Source organism: Triturus cristatus, chromosome 1_2 (genome assembly GCF_964204655.1).
Source record: "Triturus cristatus chromosome 1_2, aTriCri1.1, whole genome shotgun sequence".
NCBI classification, from domain to species: Eukaryota; Metazoa; Chordata; class Amphibia; order Caudata; family Salamandridae; genus Triturus; species Triturus cristatus.
This window is the reverse complement of record NC_140580.1, coordinates 886417186-886441181: the sequence shown is the minus strand read 5'-3', so window position 1 is coordinate 886441181 and position 23996 is coordinate 886417186. Positions and strand designations below refer to the sequence as shown.

Here is a 23996-nt window from a genome sequence, read left to right as displayed (position 1 = left end):
AACTGCTTTGGCCCCAGCCCTACCGGCCTGTCGACTCTCGAACCTGCACCAGCGCGGCATCCCTCGTGGCCAGCAACCTCACCAACCCCGGAGGACCTGGCTACCTTTTAGCTCTAAGCCCCTGGGACTCCCACGAGTAGAGGCTCTACTCAAGAAACCTACTTGCTATCCCTGGCACCAGCCCGGGACCGCGGACCCAACACACTCTGCACCAGCCAAGCCTGGCCAGTGCCGGAGTGGACAAAGACCCAGAGGACGACCCCACGGCGACTGTGACCCAGAGTCCGGCACCCAAGGACCCCCCTCGACATCTCGGAAGAAGCCTGCAGCCTCAGAACCAAGTGCCACCCCAGCCGCGATCAACCAGAGGGTAAGATTCCCGACGTCAAAAGGCACCCCGGCGCCCTGCGACCCCCTGTGCCCAATCCCGGGGTACCCACCTAACCTACAACTACCCAACTTACCTCTCGAAGTGGTGGTGGCACCTGAAACATCCTCGTCCCCGAGCCTGCAGCCTCTTTCCAAACCGGAACATTCCCATTGATTTCCATTGAGCGCCCTAAGGCTCAAAAGCACCCTGCACCCAGCCGCCCGAGTGGCCCTGGCAGTGCCCTCTCTACACTAACCTACTTCCCCACTTGCCCTGAGTAAGTGACCAGGAGCCCAGCTCCCACAGACAGCAGCCACCAACCAAGGCCCCCCTATCCCTCATAGGATAACATTGGGCCCAACTCTCTCTGCACCCGGCCGTCCTGAAACCGCTGAGGGTGAACCAACTGTACCTACCTGACACTGGGGGACCCCTGAGTCCATGCCCGGAATTTCAACACTACCAGTCGAGTACTTACCCTTAAACCGCTAACTTCATTTTCCTCATAGGGTAACATTGACTGGCTTTTTCTTCAAAAATCTTCTAAGTGTGAACTTTTCAAAACTGCAAAAATTCACCAAAAATCAGCCAAGTGACAAAAACGAATTTACTCACCTGCTCCTAGGTGAGCTCCCAGTGCTGGATCTTGGTGCCCAGCCCTGACTCTGAAAAGTGTTCACAACTATACTTACTTCTAACTCATTTTTCTCCCATAGGAAACCATTGTCTGCTTTTCTGTGAAATTTCTTCTAAGTGTCTACTTTTGCAAATTTGAAATATTCTTTTAAAATCGTACCATTTCTGCAAACGAAATTACTTACCTGCTTTTGATAAGGACCCCAGTCCTGGGTCTAGGCACCCAGTCCTGGATTACTAAAGTAACGATAAAGTACTCTACCTGCAATTTGAATTTCTTGCCATAGAGATCCATTGAATGTTTTCTGTGAAATATTTTCTAAGTGCTAACTTTTGAAATAGCTAAATATTATTTAAAAATCATTACAGTTATTAAGTCGACTTTCATCACTTGATTCTGAATACTGACCCCAGGCTGGTTCTAGGATCCAGACCTGGAATTCCAAAAGTAATCTGAAAAGTAATTTATTACAAATAACCTGAATTTACCATTGAGCTCAATGCATTGTTATGTTTAGGAAATAGGATTGTTTATTGCAACCAACTGTGACTGTTTACACAAATTTATTGCTTGAAACAAAAGTATTTATATTCAACCTCTCATTCTGAGAAAGTATATTTTTACCCCCTTGTGGTTCTAAAAATAAAACAAGCATATATTTTATATATACAAATCATTGGCCTAGAGTTCAGTTATTGAGTGTGTGAAACCATTTGCTGACTGAGTGTGTACAATAAATGCTTTACACTGTCCTCTGGTACTGCCTTACTGCTCGACCAAGCTACCACTTTTGAGAGTAAGGTCATACCTAACTTTGACCTCTATCAGCCTCTGGGGGACTGTGGACTCTGTACACCCTGTACCTATTAGGGAACAGTATATACAGAGCCACTTTCTCACATTGGTGGATCAGCGGTGGGATACAAACTTGCATTTGTTGGACTACTTGGTTACCATCTGATCACACGACAGAACTCTTAAAAATTGCCTTTAGAATTCTGATTGGTTTTTCCAAAATTACTAAAAGTCTTGCTAGGGCCTTGCTTAAGTCCCATTAGAATTTTAGAAAAATAAAAGTCACTATAGTCAGGGTAGAGGGTTAGAACTGTCAGGTTAGAATGTCTCAAACAAACCCAGCTATTAGTGATAATAACAACATGGACCTGGTGGAGGAGCTCGACCTCACACCTTACTTACACTTGTCTTTCAAGGAATTGAGGTCCTTATGTAAACTCAAAAATTTACAAATGGGTCAGCATCCATCCAAACAAGGGCTCCAGGAGCTCCTGGCTGAGTATGCTAAAGACCACCCATCTGAACATGGTGATGGCCAGTCAGATGAGGAAAGGGAAACAGGGGAGGAGGACAGCAACCTCCCCATACTATTCCCTAGGGAGGAGATGGCACCCATACCCTCCAACTCAAGACATAGCATCTGGGCACCTAGAGACCACACAGGTGGCTCTGGTCCCAGAGACAACACTGGGGGACCCCCCAGTGAAGAGGACAGCCTTGTGAGGCTGGCCAAAAGAATAGATCTAGAGTCCAGGCTCCTGGCTCTAGAAAAGGAAAGGAGAGAGATGGGTTTAGCACCCATCAATGGTGGCAGCAATAATAAAAACAAGGATAGGGAGGAAACTTCTGACCTTAAAATCCCCAAAGGGATTGTCCCTAAATTTGAGGAAGGTGATGATATCACCAAATGGTTCACAGCCTTTGAGAGGGCTTGTGATATCAGGAAAGTAAAGAAACCTCTCTGGGGGGCACTCCTGTGGGAACTGTTCTCTGGTAACTGCAGGGACAGGCTTCTGACTCTCTCTGGGCCAGAAGCAGGATCCTATGACCTCATGAAGAAAGCTCTGATTGAGGGATTCGGATTCACCACTGAGGAGTATAGAATTAGATTCAGGGAGGCTCACAAAACCCAGACCCAGTCCTGGATTGATTTCGTAGATTTCTCAGTGAAGACACTGGATGGTTGGTTAGCTGGACATGGTGTGCAGGATTTTACTGGATTGTACAATTTATTCATGAAGGAACATATTTTGAGTAACTGCACAAATGAAAAGTTGCATCAGCATTTGGTAGACCTAGGTCTAATTTCTCCCCAAGAATTGGGAAAGAAGGCAGACCACTGGGTCAAGACTAGGGTGACCAAGACAACCACTGGGGGTGACCAAAAGAAGGTGGTCACAAAACCTCCCCAGGGGAAAGGTGGTGAGAATCCCCAAGATAAAAAGTCTGAGTCTTCCAAAGGGCCCCAAAAACCTGTTCAGGTGGGTGGGACCCAAACTACTCCCTATGTGCCCCAACCATATAGGGGGAAGAACTTTGATCCCTTAAAGGCCTGGTGTAATACCTGTAAGAAGCAGGGACACCTAACTGTATCTTGCCCCCAAAACAAAGTCCCTAAGGCACCCAGTACAGCCACTCCTGGGGCAGCAAGTATACAAATGGGATCAGAGGTGTACCCTGAGCAAATCTGGGAACACACTGAAGCAAGTTTAGTCTCCTTGGGAGAAGTGGAGTTTGCCACTGTGGCTGTGTGGCCCCCCAACTTAAAGAAATACTTACAGTACCCCTGGGTAAATGGAACTAGGGTAGAAGCTCTGAGGGATACAGGTGCCAGTGTCACTATGGTGAAAGACACACTGGTTTCCCCTGAGCAATACTTGATTGGGAAGTCTTACCCAGTCACCAACGCTGACAGTGTCACCACTAGTCATCCCATGGCCATGGTAACATTAGGCTGGGGGGGGGTTACTGGCCTGAAACAGGTAGTGGTCTCTCCAAAGTTGCCAGCTGCATGCCTGCTTGGAAATGATCTGGAAACCTCAGCCTGGGCTGAAGTTGAGTTAAAGGCCCATGCAGCCATGCTGGGCATCCCTGAATTGGTGTGTGTGCAAACCAGAGCACAGAGCAAGAGGAAGGGTGAAAAAGTAGGTATGGAGCCTGGAATAATGGCCCAACCAACCAAGAGGAAGGGCAAGGAGACTGGGGGACCAGCTTCTGTACAGCCAAACACTCAGAACCCCTCTCCCCCTGGAGAGGATGTAGATACCCCTGAGGGAACTGAGTCCATGGAGCTTGACCCTTACCAGGTTGAACTCTTGGGCCCAGGGGGACCCTCTAGGGAAGAGCTGTGCCAGGGCCAGCGAGACTGTCCCACTCTTGAAAGCCTGAGACAACAAGCTGCTTCAGAAGCCAGGGGAGATGTCAGTGGTACCCACAGAGCTTATTGGGAAGAGGGATTACTGTATGCTGAGGCAAGAGACCCCACTCCTGGAGCCACCAGGAGGGTGGTAGTGCCACAGAAGTACAGGGAGTTCCTCCTAACTTTGGCTCATGACATCCCCCTAGCTGGACATCTGGGGCAATCCAAAACTTGGGAAAGGTTAGTGAGTCACTTTTACTGGCCCCAGATGCACCAAAAGGTGAAGGAGTTTGTCAGCTCCTGTGTTACCTGTCAGGCCAGTGGCAAGACAGGTGGCCACCCAAAGGCCCCCCTCATTCCACTACCAGTGGTGGGGGTCCCCTTTGAAAGGGTAGGTGTGGACATTGTGGGTCCACTTGAACCTCCCACAGCCTCAGGGAACAAATTCATTCTAGTAGTAGTGGATCATGCTACTAGGTACCCTGAAGCAATTCCACTTAGGACTACTACAGCTCCTGCAGTAGCCAAGGCCCTCCTGGGTGTCTTCACCAGGGTGGGTTTTCCTAAGGAGGTGGTTTCAGACAGAGGTTCCAACTTCATGTCTGCTTACCTAACACACATGTGGAAAGAGTGTGGAGTGCAGTACAAGTTTACTACACCCTACCACCCACAAACCAATGGCCTTGTTGAGAGGTTCAACAAGACATTGAAAGGTATGATCATGGGACTCCCTGAGAAACTCAAAAGGAGGTGGGATGTCCTGTTACCATGCTTGCTTTTCGCTTACAGGGAAGTGCCACAGAAGGGAGTAGGTTTCTCACCCTTTGAACTTCTGTTTGGTCATCCTGTAAGGGGACCACTATGTCTTGTAAAAGAGGGCTGGGAGAGGCCTCTTCAGGAACCCAAACAAGACATAGTGGACTATGTGCTTGGCCTAAGGTCCAGAATGGCTGAGTATATGGAAAAGGCATCCAAGAACCTTGAGGCCAGCCAGGAGCTCCAGAAGCACTGGTATGACCAAAAAGCTGCACTGGTTGAATTTCAACCAGGGCAACAGGTGTGGGTTTTGGAGCCAGTGGCACCAAGGGCTCTCCAAGACAAATGGAGTGGCCCTTACCCTATCCTAGAGAGAAAGAGTGAGGTCACCTATCTAGTTGACCTGGGTACTAGCAGGACACCCAAAAGGGTCATCCATGTGAACCGCCTTAAACTCTACAATGATAGGGCTGACATCACCATGCTGATGGTGACGGATGAAGAACAGGAAGCAGAGAGTGAGCCACTCCCTGACCTCCTATCCTACAGCCCAAAAGATGGGTCAGTAGATGGTGTGATTTTCTCAGACACCCTCTCTACCCAACAGCAGACTGACTGCAAGCAAGTCTTGCAACAATATGCTAGCCTCTTTTCCCTGACCCCTGGTCTGACAAGCTGGTGTACCCATGATGTGGACACTGGTGACAGTGCACCTGTCAAGAACAAAATCTATCGACAGTCAGATCAAGTCAAGGAAAGCATCAAAGCTGAGGTCAGCAAGATGCTGGAGTTAGGGGTCATTGAGCCTTCAGAGAGCCCCTGGGCTAGCCCAGTGGTTCTGGTCCCCAAACCTCATCAACAGGGTGAAAAGAGAGAGATGAGGTTCTGTGTGGACTATAGAGGGCTCAACTCTGTCACCAAGACAGATGCTCACCCTATCCCAAGAGCAGATGAACTGATAGACAAATTGGGGGCTGCCAAATTTCTCAGTACCTTTGACTTAACTGCAGGGTACTGGCAGATTGGCATGGCCCCAGGAGCAAAAGAAAAGACAGCATTCTCCACCCCTGATGGGCATTATCAGTTTACTGTGATGCCCTTTGGGTTAAAGAATGCCCCTGCCACCTTCCAGAGGTTGGTGAACCATGTCCTGGCTGGGTTGGAGTCCTTTAGTGCAGCTTATCTTGATGATATTGCTGTCTTTAGCTCCACCTGGCAGGATCACCTGATCCACCTTGGGAAGGTTCTAGAGGCTCTGCAGAGTGCAGGTCTCACTATCAAGGCATCCAAATGCCAGATAGGGCAGGGCACTGTGGTGTACTTGGGCCACCTTGTAGGTGGAGGCCAGGTACAGCCCTTACAACCCAAAATCCAGGCCATCATGGACTGGATAGCTCCAACAACCCAGACCCAAGTCAGGGCATTCCTTGGCTTGACTGGGTACTACAGGAGGTTTGTGAAGGGGTATGGGTCCATTGTGACCCCCCTCACAGAACTCACCTCCAAGAAAATGCCCAAGAAAGTTAACTGGACAGTTAGTTGTCAAAAGGCTTTTGACACCCTAAAAGAAGCAATGTGCTCAGCACCAATTCTAAAAGCTCCAGATTATGCCAAGCAGTTCATAGTGCAGACTGATGCCTCTGAGCTAGGGATAGGAGCGGTCCTATCCCAGACCAATGATGAAGGCCAAGACCAACCTGTTGCTTTTATAAGCAGAAGACTACTCCCTAGAGAGCAGCGTTGGAGTGCCATTGAGAGGGAGGCCTTTGCTGTGGTTTGGTCCCTGAAGAAGCTGAGGCCATACTTGTTTGGCACTCACTTCCTAGTTCAAACTGACCACAGACCTCTCAGATGGCTAATGCAGATGAAAGGGGAAAATCCAAAACTACTGAGGTGGTCCATCTCCCTACAGGGAATGGACTTTGAAGTGGAACACAGACCAGGGACTGCCCATGCCAATGCAGATGGACTTTCCAGGTTCTTCCACTTAGACAATGAAGACTCCATAGGACAAGGTTAGTCTCATCACCTTTCGTTTGGGGGGGGGTTGTGTGAGAAAGTGCCATCTTTCTTGCATGGTATGCCCCCACTTTTTGCTAAATTGCTGAATGTACTTCGATTGAGTGTACCCTGGGTTCCTGCCAATCAGGTGCCCAGGGCCTATGTTCCTTCCTTAAACCACACAAACCCCAAATTGGCAAACCCTAGCCACATGTCAGCCCCTAGTAAATGGTACCCTAGGTACCCAGGGCCTTGTGACCAGGGAAGGCCTCTAAGGGCTGCAGCACTCATTGTGCCACCCTCAGAGGCCCTGTACCCTTACACACACACACTGCCCTTGCAGGCTGAGTGTCTGGGTGCAGGACAAAACAAAGAGTCGACATGGCACACATCACTGTGTACCATGCCCATCACCTACACTGCCAAGGCATATGTCAGCCACCCCTCTAGCTGGGTGCATTACGCCTATGGTGTGGGCACAGGAGCAGGAGCCCTGTGCCCCTACAGTACCCAGGTCCATTCCTGGGCACTGTAAGTGCAGTGCTGTCATTTAAGAATACATGGTGCTGAGAGCTTGTCAAACACGAGCTCCACAGCACCATATTGGCAACACTGAAGCCTGGGAAGTTTTGGTATCAAACTTCTCAGCACATTGAACCCACACTGATGCCAGTGTAGGATTTAATGTACTAAGCACCCCAGAGGGCATCTTAGAAGATGCCCCCTTACAGCTAACTTGCAATCCACGTCTGCTCTGAGGCTGCCCAGGCTGCCACACAGCAGACACGTTGCTGGACCCCTGGGTGGGAGAGCCCCTGCTCTCCCGGGCCTGCAACAATGCACATCCTGGGTGAGGTGAGAAATCTCCTCCCCCAGGATGAGCAAAGGGAAGCTTCAAAGGCATGCCGCCAGTTGGAGTTTCCCCAGGCCACTGCAACCCCCCACTCTGGCGGGAAGCTTGGCCGGAAACCCCATACAAGGACAGGGGATGTGCCAGCCTGCCCACCCCACCCCTCAGGTGGGGGAGGCGAGGTGAAGCACATCTCCGGGCTCTCGCCATCTTGAAGATGGGAGGCCCTACCCTATCAGGATTAGGCTACTGCCCCCCTCCCACAGGAGAGAGGCAGGATAGGGGGTGTACCCACCCCAGGACAAGGACCCATTGGTCCCTGGCCTTCACCTACCTGTAACGCCCCTAAATCTAGTATTTAGGGCCCCCCTGAACCTTCCTTCCTTAGATTCCAGATAGAAAAACGACAAGAAGAGCAAGAAGAACAAAGACCTGCCCTGCAGCTGCTAAAAAGAGAAGAAGACACCAACTGCTTTGGCCCCAGCCCTACCGGCCTGTCGACTCTCGAACCTGCACCAGCGCGGCATCCCTCGTGGCCAGCAACCTCACCAACCCCGGAGGACCTGGCTACCTTTTAGCTCTAAGCCCCTGGGACTCCCACGAGTAGAGGCTCTACTCAAGAAACCTACTTGCTATCCCTGGCACCAGCCCGGGACCGCGGACCCAACACACTCTGCACCAGCCAAGCCTGGCCAGTGCCGGAGTGGACAAAGACCCAGAGGACGACCCCACGGCGACTGTGACCCAGAGTCCGGCACCCAAGGACCCCCCTCGACATCTCGGAAGAAGCCTGCAGCCTCAGAACCAAGTGCCACCCCAGCCGCGATCAACCAGAGGGTAAGATTCCCGACGTCAAAAGGCACCCCTGCACCCGGCGCCCTGCGACCCCCTGTGCCCAATCCCGGGGTACCCACCTAACCTACAACTACCCAACTTACCTCTCGAAGTGGTGGTGGCACCTGAAACATCCTCGTCCCCGAGCCTGCAGCCTCTTTCCAAACCGGAACATTCCCATTGATTTCCATTGAGCGCCCTAAGGCTCAAAAGCACCCTGCACCCAGCCGCCCGAGTGGCCCTGGCAGTGCCCTCTCTACACTAACCTACTTCCCCACTTGCCCTGAGTAAGTGACCAGGAGCCCAGCTCCCACAGACAGCAGCCACCAACCAAGGCCCCCCTATCCCTCATAGGATAACATTGGGCCCAACTCTCTCTGCACCCGGCCGTCCTGAAACCGCTGAGGGTGAACCAACTGTACCTACCTGACACTGGGGGACCCCTGAGTCCATGCCCGGAATTTCAACACTACCAGTCGAGTACTTACCCTTAAACCGCTAACTTCATTTTCCTCATAGGGTAACATTGACTGGCTTTTTCTTCAAAAATCTTCTAAGTGTGAACTTTTCAAAACTGCAAAAATTCACCAAAAATCAGCCAAGTGACAAAAACGAATTTACTCACCTGCTCCTAGGTGAGCTCCCAGTGCTGGATCTTGGTGCCCAGCCCTGACTCTGAAAAGTGTTCACAACTATACTTACTTCTAACTCATTTTTCTCCCATAGGAAACCATTGTCTGCTTTTCTGTGAAATTTCTTCTAAGTGTCTACTTTTGCAAATTTGAAATATTCTTTTAAAATCGTACCATTTCTGCAAACGAAATTACTTACCTGCTTTTGATAAGGACCCCAGTCCTGGGTCTAGGCACCCAGTCCTGGATTACTAAAGTAACGATAAAGTACTCTACCTGCAATTTGAATTTCTTGCCATAGAGATCCATTGAATGTTTTCTGTGAAATATTTTCTAAGTGCTAACTTTTGAAATAGCTAAATATTATTTAAAAATCATTACAGTTATTAAGTCGACTTTCATCACTTGATTCTGAATACTGACCCCAGGCTGGTTCTAGGATCCAGACCTGGAATTCCAAAAGTAATCTGAAAAGTAATTTATTACAAATAACCTGAATTTACCATTGAGCTCAATGCATTGTTATGTTTAGGAAATAGGATTGTTTATTGCAACCAACTGTGACTGTTTACACAAATTTATTGCTTGAAACAAAAGTATTTATATTCAACCTCTCATTCTGAGAAAGTATATTTTTACCCCCTTGTGGTTCTAAAAATAAAACAAGCATATATTTTATATATACAAATCATTGGCCTAGAGTTCAGTTATTGAGTGTGTGAAACCATTTGCTGACTGAGTGTGTACAATAAATGCTTTACACTGTCCTCTGGTACTGCCTTACTGCTCGACCAAGCTACCACTTTTGAGAGTAAGGTCATACCTAACTTTGACCTCTATCAGCCTCTGGGGGACTGTGGACTCTGTACACCCTGTACCTATTAGGGAACAGTATATACAGAGCCACTTTCTCACAGGGAAGGCTGTGCAAAAGAGGACCTTGGTGTGGTGGATAGCCCCCTGAATCTAGGTCTGCTACTCATGGGCCAGTAAATGCCCTTGAGGGTCTTGGAGCACATTCCTCAAGGGCCAAGGCTGCTACAAAGCCGTTTGTATGAGGTTTGCCTGTCCTTAACATCGACAAGGCTGAGATGTGGGCATCAGTGCTCACGTCATCGGAGCACTACTTAGTGTCCTTTCAGTCAATTTTGGCTGAAAGGACACTTTTTTAACCACATTGCCCTCCTTCCTCCTCCATTCTGTGTAGTGGTCACTTTCACATCTACACTGGTCCTAAGTTAGCAATAATCACACTGCCATCAACAATTGTTTTATGATCTGTGGGTGTGGGAAGGGGAAAGCCAAGAAACTCGCATGAACATGCAGGAGTGGCGCTTACAGATGGCTACGCTTCATCACTTCTGTGGTAGGACAGAGCCATTGCACATGACGCCACCTACCGACGCTTAGGAGCACTTGTGCAAAGTTCTCCTGATTCAGTCCGCCACCTTGGGCATATTCTGAAGGTGAGGAATCTGTAGTTAGATGGTGTATCCACCAGAAAGCGTTACCAAAGGTAACAAACTTCTTGGCGGGAGGATCCCCAAAGTCTTTAATAATAAGTTTCAAGTTCAAGAGGAAGTTCTCCATCTATCAGAAAGCTCAAACATTTTGTTTCTAATGTTTTCAAAGTATGAACTTTGTTTTCAGAAGCAAGTCTAATGGTGCAGCAGTGCAGATTTTCTTGTCCTCTGCGGCCCTCGTTCAAACTTGCCATAGAGTATTATCATTCAACACAAGAATTCCCAGCTTGCGGTCCCAAAGTACCATAAGAGAACGGTGCACCACAAGGATTCTGGTTATGGAGAAAAACATTTTGCCTGTGAAACCTTTTAGCTGAATGACTGATGGTCTCTAATATGGTGCTGTGCTAATGCACGAGATTCAGATGGGTGTTCTCAACTTTGAGAAGTTTTTTTTCTTGTCTGCTATACATGGTTTCACGTTGATCAATAAGCACCTTTGAGCCAATGTGTAAAGCTGCATCTAAATAATTCATTTAACATAAGGAGATGCTCTGAAAATAAAAAGATTCCTACAGTAATTTCACCTTTTTGCATTGATCAGATGTGGAAAGTTCACATGCTTTTCACAGCAAAAGAGCATCAGTATAGTATTAAGTTGATTTCACACAAAACAAACAACAGTTTAGAGCATTTAATTATCCTTACAAGTGCCAATCACTCACAAAAAACGAAATGTCAAATGAAGAGTGCAATGTATAAAGACTATAAACCAATATGGCACCCACAAAACTCCTCTACAGGCAAAGTAGCCTCAGCTGTGTACTTTGGAAACATCCCACTGTAAAGCTACATGGATCAATGCAGACATTTGTGGTATGGTATTGTACTAAATGCCCTCCAGGCTAGGTTAAATGGATTTTGGTTAAGATCTCTTTAAGAGCAAGGCCACTCCAAATCCACCACCGCCACAAGGAGAGAGACTATACCATATGGAAATCTTTGCACAACACATAAATCCTTAATAGAACCAGTCTGCAAAAGAAACATTACTTAGCTACAGCAATATATTTCCTTCTCTTGGTAGCTCTAAACTCGTGTTTGAGCCAGCACATCTATCCAGGAGCTTGAAAGGTTATACGCCACACTTTCATAAAAATGTAGGGCTATACTGGTGCTTTGGTATAAAACACATTTAGGTGAATGTCAAAGGGGAGTTTGAAGGCAAACATGCCCATTATTAACAATTTAAAACTCCAGATCCAGCCACGAGATGACCTTGGTTAATCTATAGCAGATATCAAGCTTGAAAAACATTCTTAAAGGGAACGTATCTTTTCTAGCCTTGTTCTTTATTCAGAACCCCTGAGGTTTCTGTCAGAACTAGGTGCATCTTTCTTCTTTTATTTCTCTAGCCTTATGCCAATGAGATCTTTGTTTACTAAGACACTTTTTGCACATGTACTCTGAGCAGCTTTCCATGTACAATACTAACAACATTCTATTCAAATAGGCCCTTGATTTCCATCTCTCATGTTGCTCAAACAACCTTGCTCCGCACGTAGATTTGCTTCCGCTCTTCACTACTGCCACCTTACCACAACCAGCTTCCGCACCTTGTAGTGAGACAGAATCTGAAAGAAACACGTTAGTTATAGATTCCTTACCTTAGAATTACCCCCAGGCGTCAGACTAGATCCGGAAAGTTTTTGCGTCAGCAGTACCTCTGCGCGTCGGAAGGTGGCGTTGGTCGGCTCCGCGTCTGTCATCGGCGTCGTGGTCGCCGTGATGACGTCGTGGCAGCTACTTAGACGCCACCCTCGCGCACTGACGTCAGTTATTTCTTTTTCCGCACCAGCCAGCGCAGATCCAGGAAGAGCGGTAACTCAGTCAATTTTTGACGAACTTTTTCTCAACTTTTGTCGACTTCTTGTTTTGAGTCTCCGAACAGGTGCACGAGGGATGCCCTGTTTCAAGGCCTGTGGTTCCTGTAACCGACTGATGTCGGTGACGGATCCGCACCGCGTGTGCCTCTTTTACGTGGAGCGTGACCACATCCCTAAATCGTGCTCCGACTGTCGGTTGATGGCACCGAAGGCTTTGTGAGAGTGGTCCCTAAAGCTGCTTGAACACCAGCAGTCGGATCTGCGCCGTTCGAGGTCCCAGTCGAGAAGGAGGTCAATGGACCGGTAGCTGAGCCACCACCATTCCGAATTCATCGAAGTCTTCACACTCAGGGTCAGTTAAGTCGAAGCATAAGAAGAAGTCGAAGAAGCATCGTCGCTCTTCGACTTCTTGTTGGTCAGCCGACCCGACGAGGGACGTGGGTGGTGCCCCTCCCGCGGATCCGTGCGTGGAGCCTGAAGGGTCGACTGCGGGTTCCCCTCATTTTCCGGGACCCGGAGCGATCCCCGCCCAGCTTCGTACATTCTACAAGGCGATGCATGCTATCTTTGGGTGGACCGGGCCCCACAGACTCGGTTGGGGGGCCTAGGTCTTTGCTGCTGGCGGCTCCGGCACCCACAGGCCCCCCTTAGATCCAGGCCTGGATCCGGATCTGTGCCGGTTGACCTCGTTACGCCTCTATCGGCACCACTACTGCGTTCGGTGCCTGTTCGGCTCATCGGCCGGCGTCAACCCCGGCATGGACGCGGAGACGGACCAGCGTTGTCCGATGTCGGATCCGGTGCCGGGTGGGTTTTTTATGCCCCTGTTCACTCCTGAGGTCCCTTTTCAACAACAATGGCACCCAGAGGATGATGAGGAGGACTGGGAGGGGTCAGGGGGCCCTTTAACTGACCAGTTAGACACTGAGCAGGACTGGAGAGAGTAACTGGGGGGTGACAGTGGTCTTGACACCTCTCCTGACCTTGGCATTTTGTTTCATCCTACCGTGGCTACGGAGGAGGGAGCGTCATAAGCAGTGGTGTTGCGTAGGGCGGCCGGGGCACTCAACCTCGAGCTTCCTGCGGTGGCGGTCAGGACTAACCTCCTGACAGAGGTGTTTCAACCGGCTGCGAGCTCTTCGGAGCCCTTGCTGCCGTTTAATGAGGTCCTCACAGACGTCCTTTTGGGCACGTGGTCCAGGTCCAACACGGGGGCTCCCGTGGACAGGATGATTGCCCGATGCCACCGCCCGGCTCCGGGCGATCTCACGTTCCTCTCCCAACATCCCACCCCGGAAAGCTTGGTAGTCTAAGAAGATGGACCACCTTTGCAAGAAACTTTTCTCTTCCGCCAGCTTAGGACTGCGGTCTGTAAACACCGCATGTCTCTTATGCCGTTATTTGCACTCAGTGTGGGATAAGGCGGCGCAAGTGCTGCCTCAGTGTCCGGAGGAGGCCCGGGCAGTGCTCTCCCAGGCTGTAGCTGCCGGGAGGGATGCAGCAAAGTTTACAATCCATTGTGGGCTGGACACCGCCGACTCTCTGGGCAGGACCATTTCAACGTAGGTATCGCTTCTTCGCTACGCCTGGATGAGGTCCACTGGCTTTTCAGGGGATGCCCAGAACACCTTGATGGACATGCACTTTGATGGCCGTCACCTGTTTGGCGACAAAGCAGATAACGCCCTAGAGCGCTTCAAGGACTCATGGGCTACGGCCAAGTCCTGGGCCTCTCCACCTGTCCGGCGCAGTCTGTTTTTCGCCCCCTTTCGTGGCCATGGATGGGGTGCCCCGCTACATCCCACCCAGAGCCACAGGCCACAGCAAGTTACCCAACCTTCGCGCAGCCGGGGACGTGGAAACAACCGGCGTGGTTCCGGGGGCCAGTCCACCAACCCTTCCTCTGCAGCAGCCTCCAAACCCTCCTAGTCCGACTTTTCAGGCCTATCAAACGCCAGTGGGCGGCAGGATTCACCATCACCTCCCTCACTGGCGCACCATCACGTCGGACAGGTGGGTTTTGCAAATAGTCCGAAGGGGCTACTCTCTCCCCATCGAGACTACCCCTCCAGCCATGCCACCGCGATACCGCTGCATGTCGGAGGATAATCTATCGCTTCTCTAGCAGGAAGTTACGGCTCTCTTGGCCAAGGGAGCCATCGAGCGCGTTCCTGTCCCAGAAGTAGGTCGTGGTTGTTACTCTCACGACTTTCTGGTTCCAAAGAAGGACAAGGGCCTGCGTCTTATTTTGGACCTCAGGGACGTCAATCGCTTCCTCCGGAAGGAGAAGTTCAAGATGTTGATGCTTGCTCAGGTCTTGTCTCCCCTCGACTCGCAAGACTGGATGGTAGCGTTGGACTTGCAGGATGCTTATGTTCGAGGCATATGAGCTGCAGATTATACACTGTGCATAGCTCGCCATCTGGTGTTGGGCCCGGATGTTTGCAGTTTGTTTTTCCCCTTGGTAAGTCTTTGGAAGTCACGAGTTCGGTGACTCCTCCTCTGGTTCGTATTGCGCATGGGCTTCGGCTCCATCCTCAGATTGTTTTTTTCTGCCATCGGGCTCGGATGTAGTACTTCGCGCTTCGGTTCCGAACTTCTCAGTTCAACGATCGACGCAGAAATCCTCGCTCATCGAGCTTCTTCAGATAATAAATCATCTTACTCATCTTCTCTTCGGCACTTCTTTGATTCCGGTCGTCGACGGTGGCCTTCGGGCCTATTCCGGCTCCGGTCTCGGCTGATGGAAAGAACTCCCTTCAAGAAGTGCCCTCGATGTGGGTCCAAGTTTCCCCACACCGATCTTCATGAGGTGTGCAACCTCTGCCTCTCCCCAGAACACGAGGCCCGAGACTGTCCCGCCTGCAAGTCTTTTCGCTCAAAAAAGACAATTCGAGATCGACGGGCTAGACGCAACATGGCGCACTCCTCGACCTCCGCTCCAGTCGACATCTTCGGGGACGACGTCGAAGCTCCGGGACAGCAGGACGTCGAACAGGAGGACGACGCCCTAGTCAGCGCTTCTGAGGCCGACGACTCAGATGTGGAGGACATCACCCCGGCGCAGCGGGTCGTGAGTACAATACCCCCTCCCACGCCGATACCGAAAAAGGCTTCGGTCACACCTTCGCCTCCGGGCCTAGGCAAGATCAAGGACACTGCTTCTCACACCCCACCTTCGGGCCCGGTAAAGAAGCCTATTAAGCCTTCCGGCAGCTCGGGCTCGAGCCAGCCGACCACCGGTGCCGAGAAACACCCTTCGGCACCGAAGAAAAAAATCGGCCTCCACCTCCACACCGAACCCGGCACCGAAATCTTCGGTGTCAAAACCTGCTCCTCCGGCGCCGACCAAACATCACAAGGCCCTCGGCACCGACACTCCCGTGCCGAGGCCTTCTTCGGCACCGACCAAAAAATCGGAGGTTCCAAAGAAGCACGGCTTCGATAAGCCTAAAAAGCCGTCGGCCCCGAAACCTTCCGCGCCGACCGAACAACCAGTGTCGCAGGAACTTTTCACACCGGATCCTCTGCAAAAAACACTCACCAAGGATCCAAAAACTGGACACTTGACATTGTCTTAAAAAAACAGACACTTGGACAAACCAGCTCCACCTCCACCTCCAAAGAGAAAGGATATTGCTACCTCTCCTTTCAGGGTGCCTTCCCCACCTCCTCCACCCCCTCCACCTCCACCCCCTCATCGTTCCCCCACCTTGTCTCCTGTCCCAGACTATTTGGGAGACCCTTATTATGATCCAGCAGATGTGCCACAACACCCCACCCCTACTGGGTCTCCAGACCCATGGATGATTATAACAATCCGGACATCCCAGATGTCCCACTGGATGACCTTTACCCATCTAGGCCATCCCCACCTGAAGATTCCTTGGGTTTTCACCATTTGTTACAACGGGCGGCACACTACCACGGGGTGGAGTTACATACTGACCCAGTGGAGGAGGATTTTCTCCTAGACACCTTTGACGATGCACATAGGTCTACTGCCATTCTACCTATGTTAAAGGGCGTAATTAAACATGCCCCTGAGGTTTTTAAAGACCCAGTCAGGGCCAGGGTCCTAAACCCTCGTATAGAGAAGAAATACAAAGCCGCCCCCACAGACCCTTCTTACATTAAAGGCCCTGCACCATTGGATTCCCTAGTGGTATCTACAGCTAGGAAGCGCTCAAATTCTCAGGCGTCCGGTGAAGCACCCCTACCTGACAAAGAGTCCAAGCTCCTAGACGCGTCAGGGAAGCGCACTGCGTCACAAGCTGCCAATATATGGCGTATCGCCAATACGCAAGCACTGTTGGCCCGATACAACAGGGCGCATTATGATGAGCTAGAGAGCATCATGCACCATCTCCCTGAAAAGTACAACACTAGGGCTAATGAACTGATTCAAGAGGGAAAAACAATAACTAATACCTCGATACGCTGTGCCCTAGATGCAGCAGATACAGCCTCCAGGGCCATAAACACCAGTGTCCTTCTCCGTCGCCATGCCTGGCTCAGAGTTTCAGGGTTTAAACCGGAGGTACAAGCCTCTATATTAAACCACCCATTCGACCAAGATCATCTATTTGGCCCCAAAGTAGACGAAGCCCTCGAAAAGATGAAATCCATGGGAGCCCTGCAGTCACATACTCCCAGGCGCTCCTTTCGCCTCTCTTCCTTTCGGGGCTACTCCTCGGATAGTGCATCGACGTCCTACAAATCCCCTCCTCAATCTACCTTCACAAAGGGTTATCAAAGAGGCGGATACAGAGGCAATAATAATAAGGGCAGAGGCAAAACAAATACCGCCCGCTAAGCCACACCTCCTGCCCAATGACTTTCCCCCGCTCCCTCCAGACCATTCCACTCCGGTCGGAGGCAGAATACAACATTTCCTTCACGTCTGGGAGACAATCACCTCAGACAGATGGGTGACACAAATTATTCAGTCAGGGTATTGCCTAGAATTAACATCTACCCCCCCAAACATTCCACCCAGGCACCGCCCTATGTCTCAAGAACGTACTGCGCTACTAACACAAGAGGTGATCTCCCTCCTGCAAAAAGCAGCAATAGAGCAGGTCCCCATAAATCAACAAAATTTAGGGGTCTACTCCCTGTACTTTCTGATTCCAAAGACAGACGAGACTCTACGACCTATCCTAGATCTCAGACCTCTAAACACCTACATACATTCAGACCATTTTCACATGGTAACCCTTCAACAGGTTCTTCCACTCCTCTCCCAGAACGATTTTCTCACCACTCTGGATTTGAAAGACACATACTTTCACATCCCAGTACACCAGTCTCACAGAAAGTACCTCAGATTTGTGGTGGACGGACAACACTACCAGTTCAAGGTGCTCCCATTCGGGGTAACAACAGCACCAAGGGTTTTCACCAAGTGCCTGGCAGTAGTGGCTGCACACCTCAGAAGACAGCACATTCACGTCTTCCCATATCTGGACGATTGGCTGATAAAAGCCACGTCCTACCAACAATGTGTGCAACATAACGCCGCTACGGTCCAACTACTTCACCAGCTAGGTTTCACGGTGAACCATCAAAAATCGCATCTGGTACCATCACACACAAAACAATATCTCGGAGCCACCATAGACACCTCAAAAGCCATAGCCTATCCCAATCCTGCCAGGATTGCAAAAATACAGGCTCTGCGTCAAAAATTCCTATGTCAACACTCTCTCCTAGCAAGAGTGTTTATGCAGCTCATAGGGATGATGGCCTCTTGCATCTTTATAGTGCCCCATGCAAGACTCCAAATGCGTCCACTCCAGGAGTGCTTAGCGCGCCAGTGGAACCAGGCCCAGGGACAACTGACAGATCTGGTGTTGGTAGACGGTCGCACCCATCGCTCTCTGCAGTGGTGGAACACCACAAACCTCTCCAGAGGTCGACCGTTCCTGGACCCGGTCCCACAAATAATCCTAACAGATGCATCGCTGTCTGGCTGGGGAGCTCATCTGTTACATCTCACAGCACAAGGCACATGGACGCCGCAACAGAAGTTACTCCACATCAACCATCTGGAGTTACTGGCGAACTTCCTCGCCCTAAAATCCTTCCAGACGCAGATTTCAGGCAAGGCAGTCCTCATTCGCACAGACAACATGACTTCCATGTACTACATTCAAAAACAGGGGGGCACACACTCTCCACAGCTCTCTGTTAGCACAGAGCATATGGAGATGGGCAATTCCACAAAAGATTTTTCTCCTAGCACAACACGTCCCAGGAGTCCAAAACACCGTGGCAGATCTGCTCAGCAGGCAGACACAGCAGATCCACGAGTGGGAACTTCACCCACAAGTTCTTCACCCGTTCTTTCAGAAGTGGGGACATCCACACATAGACCTATTCGCCACCCACGAAAACAAAAAATGCCCAAGCTTCGCCGCCAGATATCCACACCCATTGTCCAAAGGCAATGCGATATGGATGAACTAGTCAAACAAATTTGCATACGCTTTTCCACCTCTCCCACTAATTCCATTAGTGGTGCGAAAGCTACAACAGCATTCCCTAACTCTGATCCTAGTAGCTCCAACATGGGCCAGACAACCATGGTACACCACACTGCTGGAACTCTCAGTAGTACCACACCAAAAGCTACACCTCTCACCATGCCTCCTAACCCAGAACCATGGAGAGATCAGGCACCCGGACCCAGCTCAGCTCAACCTTGCGATCTGGCTCCTGAGGTCCTAGAATTCGGATACCTTAACCTGCCCCCTGATTGCATGAATATTATCAGGGAAGCTAGACGCCCTACTACTAGAGCGTGCTATGCAGCAAAGTGGAAAAGATTTGTTGTTTACTGCCACAACAACACAATCAATCCTTTAAATGTATCCATACAGCACATTATATGTTATTTACTCCATTTACAAAGGTGTAACCTAGCATATACTTCCATTCGGTTACACCTCGCTGAAATTGCTGCTTATTTACAGAACAGGCAGCACCTCTCACTTTTCAAAGTGCCTGCCATCAAAGCCTTTATGGAAGGCCTCAAAAGAGTAATTCCACCCAGAGTACCACCCTCACCTGTCTGGAACCTGAATATAGTCCACACACGGTTAATGGGACCCCCTTTTGAACCATTACATAAATGTGAGCTGCAATTTCTCACATGGAAAACAGCTTTTCTAGTGGCCATCACTTCCCTCAGAAGGATTAGTGAAATACAAGCACTCACTATAGACGAACCTTTTCTCCAGATGCATCAGAACAAGGTTGTACTCCGCACCAACCCCAAATTTCTACCCAAAGTCATTTCTCCATTCCATCTAAACCAGTCGGTAGAATTACCAGTCTTTTTCTCGCAACCCCAAACAGTTGCGGAAAGGGCCTTACACACACTGGATGTTAAAAGGGCTTTACTTTACTACATCCAAAGGACACAACCTTTCAGGAAAACCAAACAGCTATTTGTCTCCTTCTCCCCACCACACAAAGGCAACCCTATTTCTAAATCAGGGATAGCTAGGTGGATTGTAAAATGCATACAGATTTGCTACCACAAAGCAAAACGAACGCTATCTGTTCCCCCTAAAGCCCACTCTACAAGGAAGATAGGGGCTTCTATGGCTTTCCTAGGGAACATGCCACTAGATGACATCTGCAAAGCAGTGACATGGTCAACACCGTACACCTTCACAAAACATTACTGTGTAGATGTGCAAACCAAGCAACAAGCTAGTGTGGGCCAAGCTGTACTAAAAACACTGTTTCAAACAACTGCAACGGATGCCGGTGGTCGCCGCTAGGGTTGGGTACTGCTATATAATCTATGCACAGTGTATAATCTGCAGCTCATATACCTCGAACGGAATATGCTACTTACCAGTATGCATCTGTTCTTGGCATGTAGAGCTGCAGATCTATACACGCCCACCCGCCTCCCCGGCTACCTGTATCCGTTCCAGTCTTATCTTATTTAGATACAATATACATGGGTTTCTTTACTGTTACTACTACGCTCCATCTTTCCCTGCTGGCGAAAAACAATCTGAGGATGGAGCCGAAGCCCATGCGCAATACGAACCAGAGGAGGAGTCACCGAACTCGTGACTTCCAAAGACTTTCCAAGAGGAAAAACAAACTGCAAACATCCGGGCCCAACACCAGATGGCGAGCTATGCACAGTGTATAGATCTGCAGCTCTACATGCCAAGAACAGATGCATACTGGTAAGTAGCATATTCCTTTCACATACCTGTCCTTCCGGCCCACCGGCGTTACCTACGGTCCACGGTAGGCCACGAGAACTTTCAGTTTACCTTGCTCCCCTTTGGCCTTACCAGCCCCTCGGGTGTTCACGAAAGTGATGGCGGTGGCTACAGCTCATCTGCACAGATCAGGGGTTTCAGTCTTCCCCTATCTCTACGACTGGCTGTTGAAGGCGGGCTTCCCCCAGCCAGTCGTCTCCCAACTCCAGACTATGGCCGACCTGCAATTGCCGGGGTTCTCTATCAAAATGCCGAAGTCGCGCCTGATCCCCCTCCTTTTCATCGGAGCGGTTCTGGACACCACGCAGTTTCGGGTTTATCCTCCCGAGCAGCGAGTCCGGGACATTCGGGCTATGATTCTGATCTTTCAGCTCCTGTCCTGGGTTTCGGTCAGGACGACCTTGAGGCTGCTGGGCCTCATGACCTCCTGCATCCTGCTAACCAACCTTGCCAGATGGCATATGCAGGCTCTGCAGTGGGACCTGAAGTTCCAGTTAGCGCAGCATCAGGTGAACCTGTCTGACTACGTACAGATCTCGGAGGGCACTGCACAACAATTGCAGTGGTGGCTCACAAATCAGCATTGGGTCAGCGGCAGAACCCTCTCCCTTCCCCAGCCGGAGCACACAGTGGTGACGGATGCGTCCCTCCTGGGATGGGGTGGCCACATGGGAGGCAGAGATCAGAGGCCCCTGGTCTCCAACTGAGTCCTAGCTCCATATCAACCTTCTGGAGCTTCGGGCGATCCTTCTTGCACTGAAAGCATTCCTTCCCTCTGTCAATGGGGAGGGTGGTACAGGTGTTCACAGACAACACCACCGCCATGTGGTATTGCAACAAACAAGGCGGGGTGGGATTGTGGACCCTATGTCAGGAGGCTCTGCGCCTCTGGACATGGCTCGAACCTCAAGGCATTTCCTTGACGGTTCAACACCTGGCAGGTTCTTTGAATGCCAGGGCAGATTAACTCGGCCGCCGGTGTCTGATGGATCACAAATGGCGTCTTCACTCTGAGGTGGCGCAAGGTCTCTCCAGATGCACAAGTTACTTACTTGTGTAAAGATATATCTGGAAGAGACATTAGTTAATGATAGATTCCGTACCGCCCCACCCATCCTCCCCGTTCTGCGAACTGATTTCTAGGGTTAAGGTCATCCCTTTCAAGGCCCTAGTTTCAATGCACCAGTGGTCAGTATCTTGCATGGCTCTGCGTTCCTGACGTGGAAAGTCGTGTACAGAACTGACGTCAGCATGCGTGGGCGTGTCTAAGTAGCTCCAGCGACGTCATCTCGGCGACTACGACGCCAACGACGTATGCAGAGCCGTACGACGACACCTACCGACGCACAGGGGTACTGCTGATGAAAACTTTCCGTATCCAGTGTGACGCCTGGGGATATTCTAAGGTAAGGAATCTATCACTAACTAATGTCTCTTACAGATATATCGTTACACAAGTAAGTAACTTGTGCTTCAGGTAGGGGTTCCTTTTGTTGCTCCTATTATAGGGCGGGCTCCAAGAGTAATATCAACAGAAAATTCCTCTTCCTCTTACAAGGGCAATAGTCAATCGCCCTCCTCAAGAGGCTATTTCAGTGGTGGATTTAGAGAAAATAACGGAAAGGGAAGAGGTAGAGGCAACTCAACACGAACTTCCCCCGCAAATACCAAAACAGTGACTTTTTTACGCTACCCCCAGACCATTCCACTCCTGCTGGGGGACGTCTTACTCAATTTCTCCCAGTCTGGAACACAATCACATCAGACAAATGGGTATTACAAATTATCCAATGTGGTTATTGCCTGGAGCTTACCAACAACCCTCCAAACATTCCACCAAGAGCACTCAAAATGTCCCCAGAACACTTTCACCTTTTAAAACAAGCGGTTCAATCAAGGAGCAATAGAGCCAGTCCCATTAAAATATCAAGGCACAGGCGTCTATTCCCTTTACTTCTTGATTCCCAAGAAGGACGGGTCACTCAAGCCAATTATGCTAAAGCAAAAAGAAATTTACCTAAACCCTCTAGAGCCCATTCCACACGCAAATTGGGGGCTACTATGGCTTTTTTAGGCAACATTCCCATTGCAGATATCTGCAAAGCTGCAACATGGTCTGCTCCACACACATTTACTAAACACTACTGTATAGATGTGTTAGCCAGACAACAGGCTAATGTAGGCCAAGCAGTGCTCAAAACATTATTTCAGCCAACTGCAACAGCTACAGGTTAGCCACCCCTTTGGGAGCAACTGCTGTACAGTCTGTGCACAAGCATGTGATCTACAGCTCACATGCCTCGAACGGAAAATGCTACTTACCCAGTATACATCTGTTTTTGGCATGTAGAGTCGCATGCACCCACCCACCTCCCCGGTTACCTGAATCTGTTCCAGTACTATCTTACTTAGATAATTACACATGGACATCTCTATTCTACTCTTACTTACTCAATTCTCACCCTCTGCGGGAAATCAATCTAACAATGGAGTCGATGCCCATGCGCACTATCACCGAAAGTAGGAGTCACCTACCTCGTGACTGGTAAAGAGTTTTTCGAATAAAAGTGCAAATGTCCGGGCCCAACACCAGATGGTGATCTGTGCACAGCATGTGACACTGCAGCTCTACATGCCAAAAACAGACGCATACTGGGTAAGTAGCATTTTCCTTTCTATTACGTTTTGTCGATCCCACTCAAGGAGACATGTCATTTTGTATGAGTAGAAGGTACATATTTCCACCTGTGTATGTTTATTTAGTATGCTGCTTTGTTTTTAACTTGTAGAAATCTCTGCCTAACAGCATCTTTGCCTTTTCCAGAATGTTCTCGGCGGATGAAAAAGTGCATCAAGTGCCAGGTCACCATCACCAAAAAGCTCAAACAAGGTAGCTATGGAGCAATTGTTTTTTGTAATGATCCAAAGATTTTAATGAGTGTTCCATGATGGAAACTGAGAATTGTTTTCCCTGATTAAGACAGCTTGTTTTTGGTATAGTGAACGCTGATGAATCAACCTTCCAAAAATATTTTACAGCACAATGTGAGCACCAGTCTCTTTCACACCTTTGCAGAAAACCTGGAAATTAATTTTGACAGCTAAAGGCAGAGCTCTTCAATCAATTTCATTAACACATGCTGCCACTTGCCTAGTCC

General features: G+C 49.6%; 1 protein-coding gene across 15 annotated transcripts in view; it reads left to right on the top strand.

The window, feature by feature from the left end:
* Positions 1-23996, top strand: part of MIB2 (MIB E3 ubiquitin protein ligase 2) — a 325069-nt gene that overhangs the window by 276789 nt on the left and 24284 nt on the right. For all 15 annotated transcript variants that reach the window (XM_085609519.1, XM_085609515.1, XM_085609505.1 and 12 more), the window contains one exon: positions 23663-23728. In XM_085609519.1, the coding sequence (XP_085465645.1) occupies positions 23663-23728 (66 nt within the window). The remainder of the gene's footprint in view (positions 1-23662; positions 23729-23996) is intronic.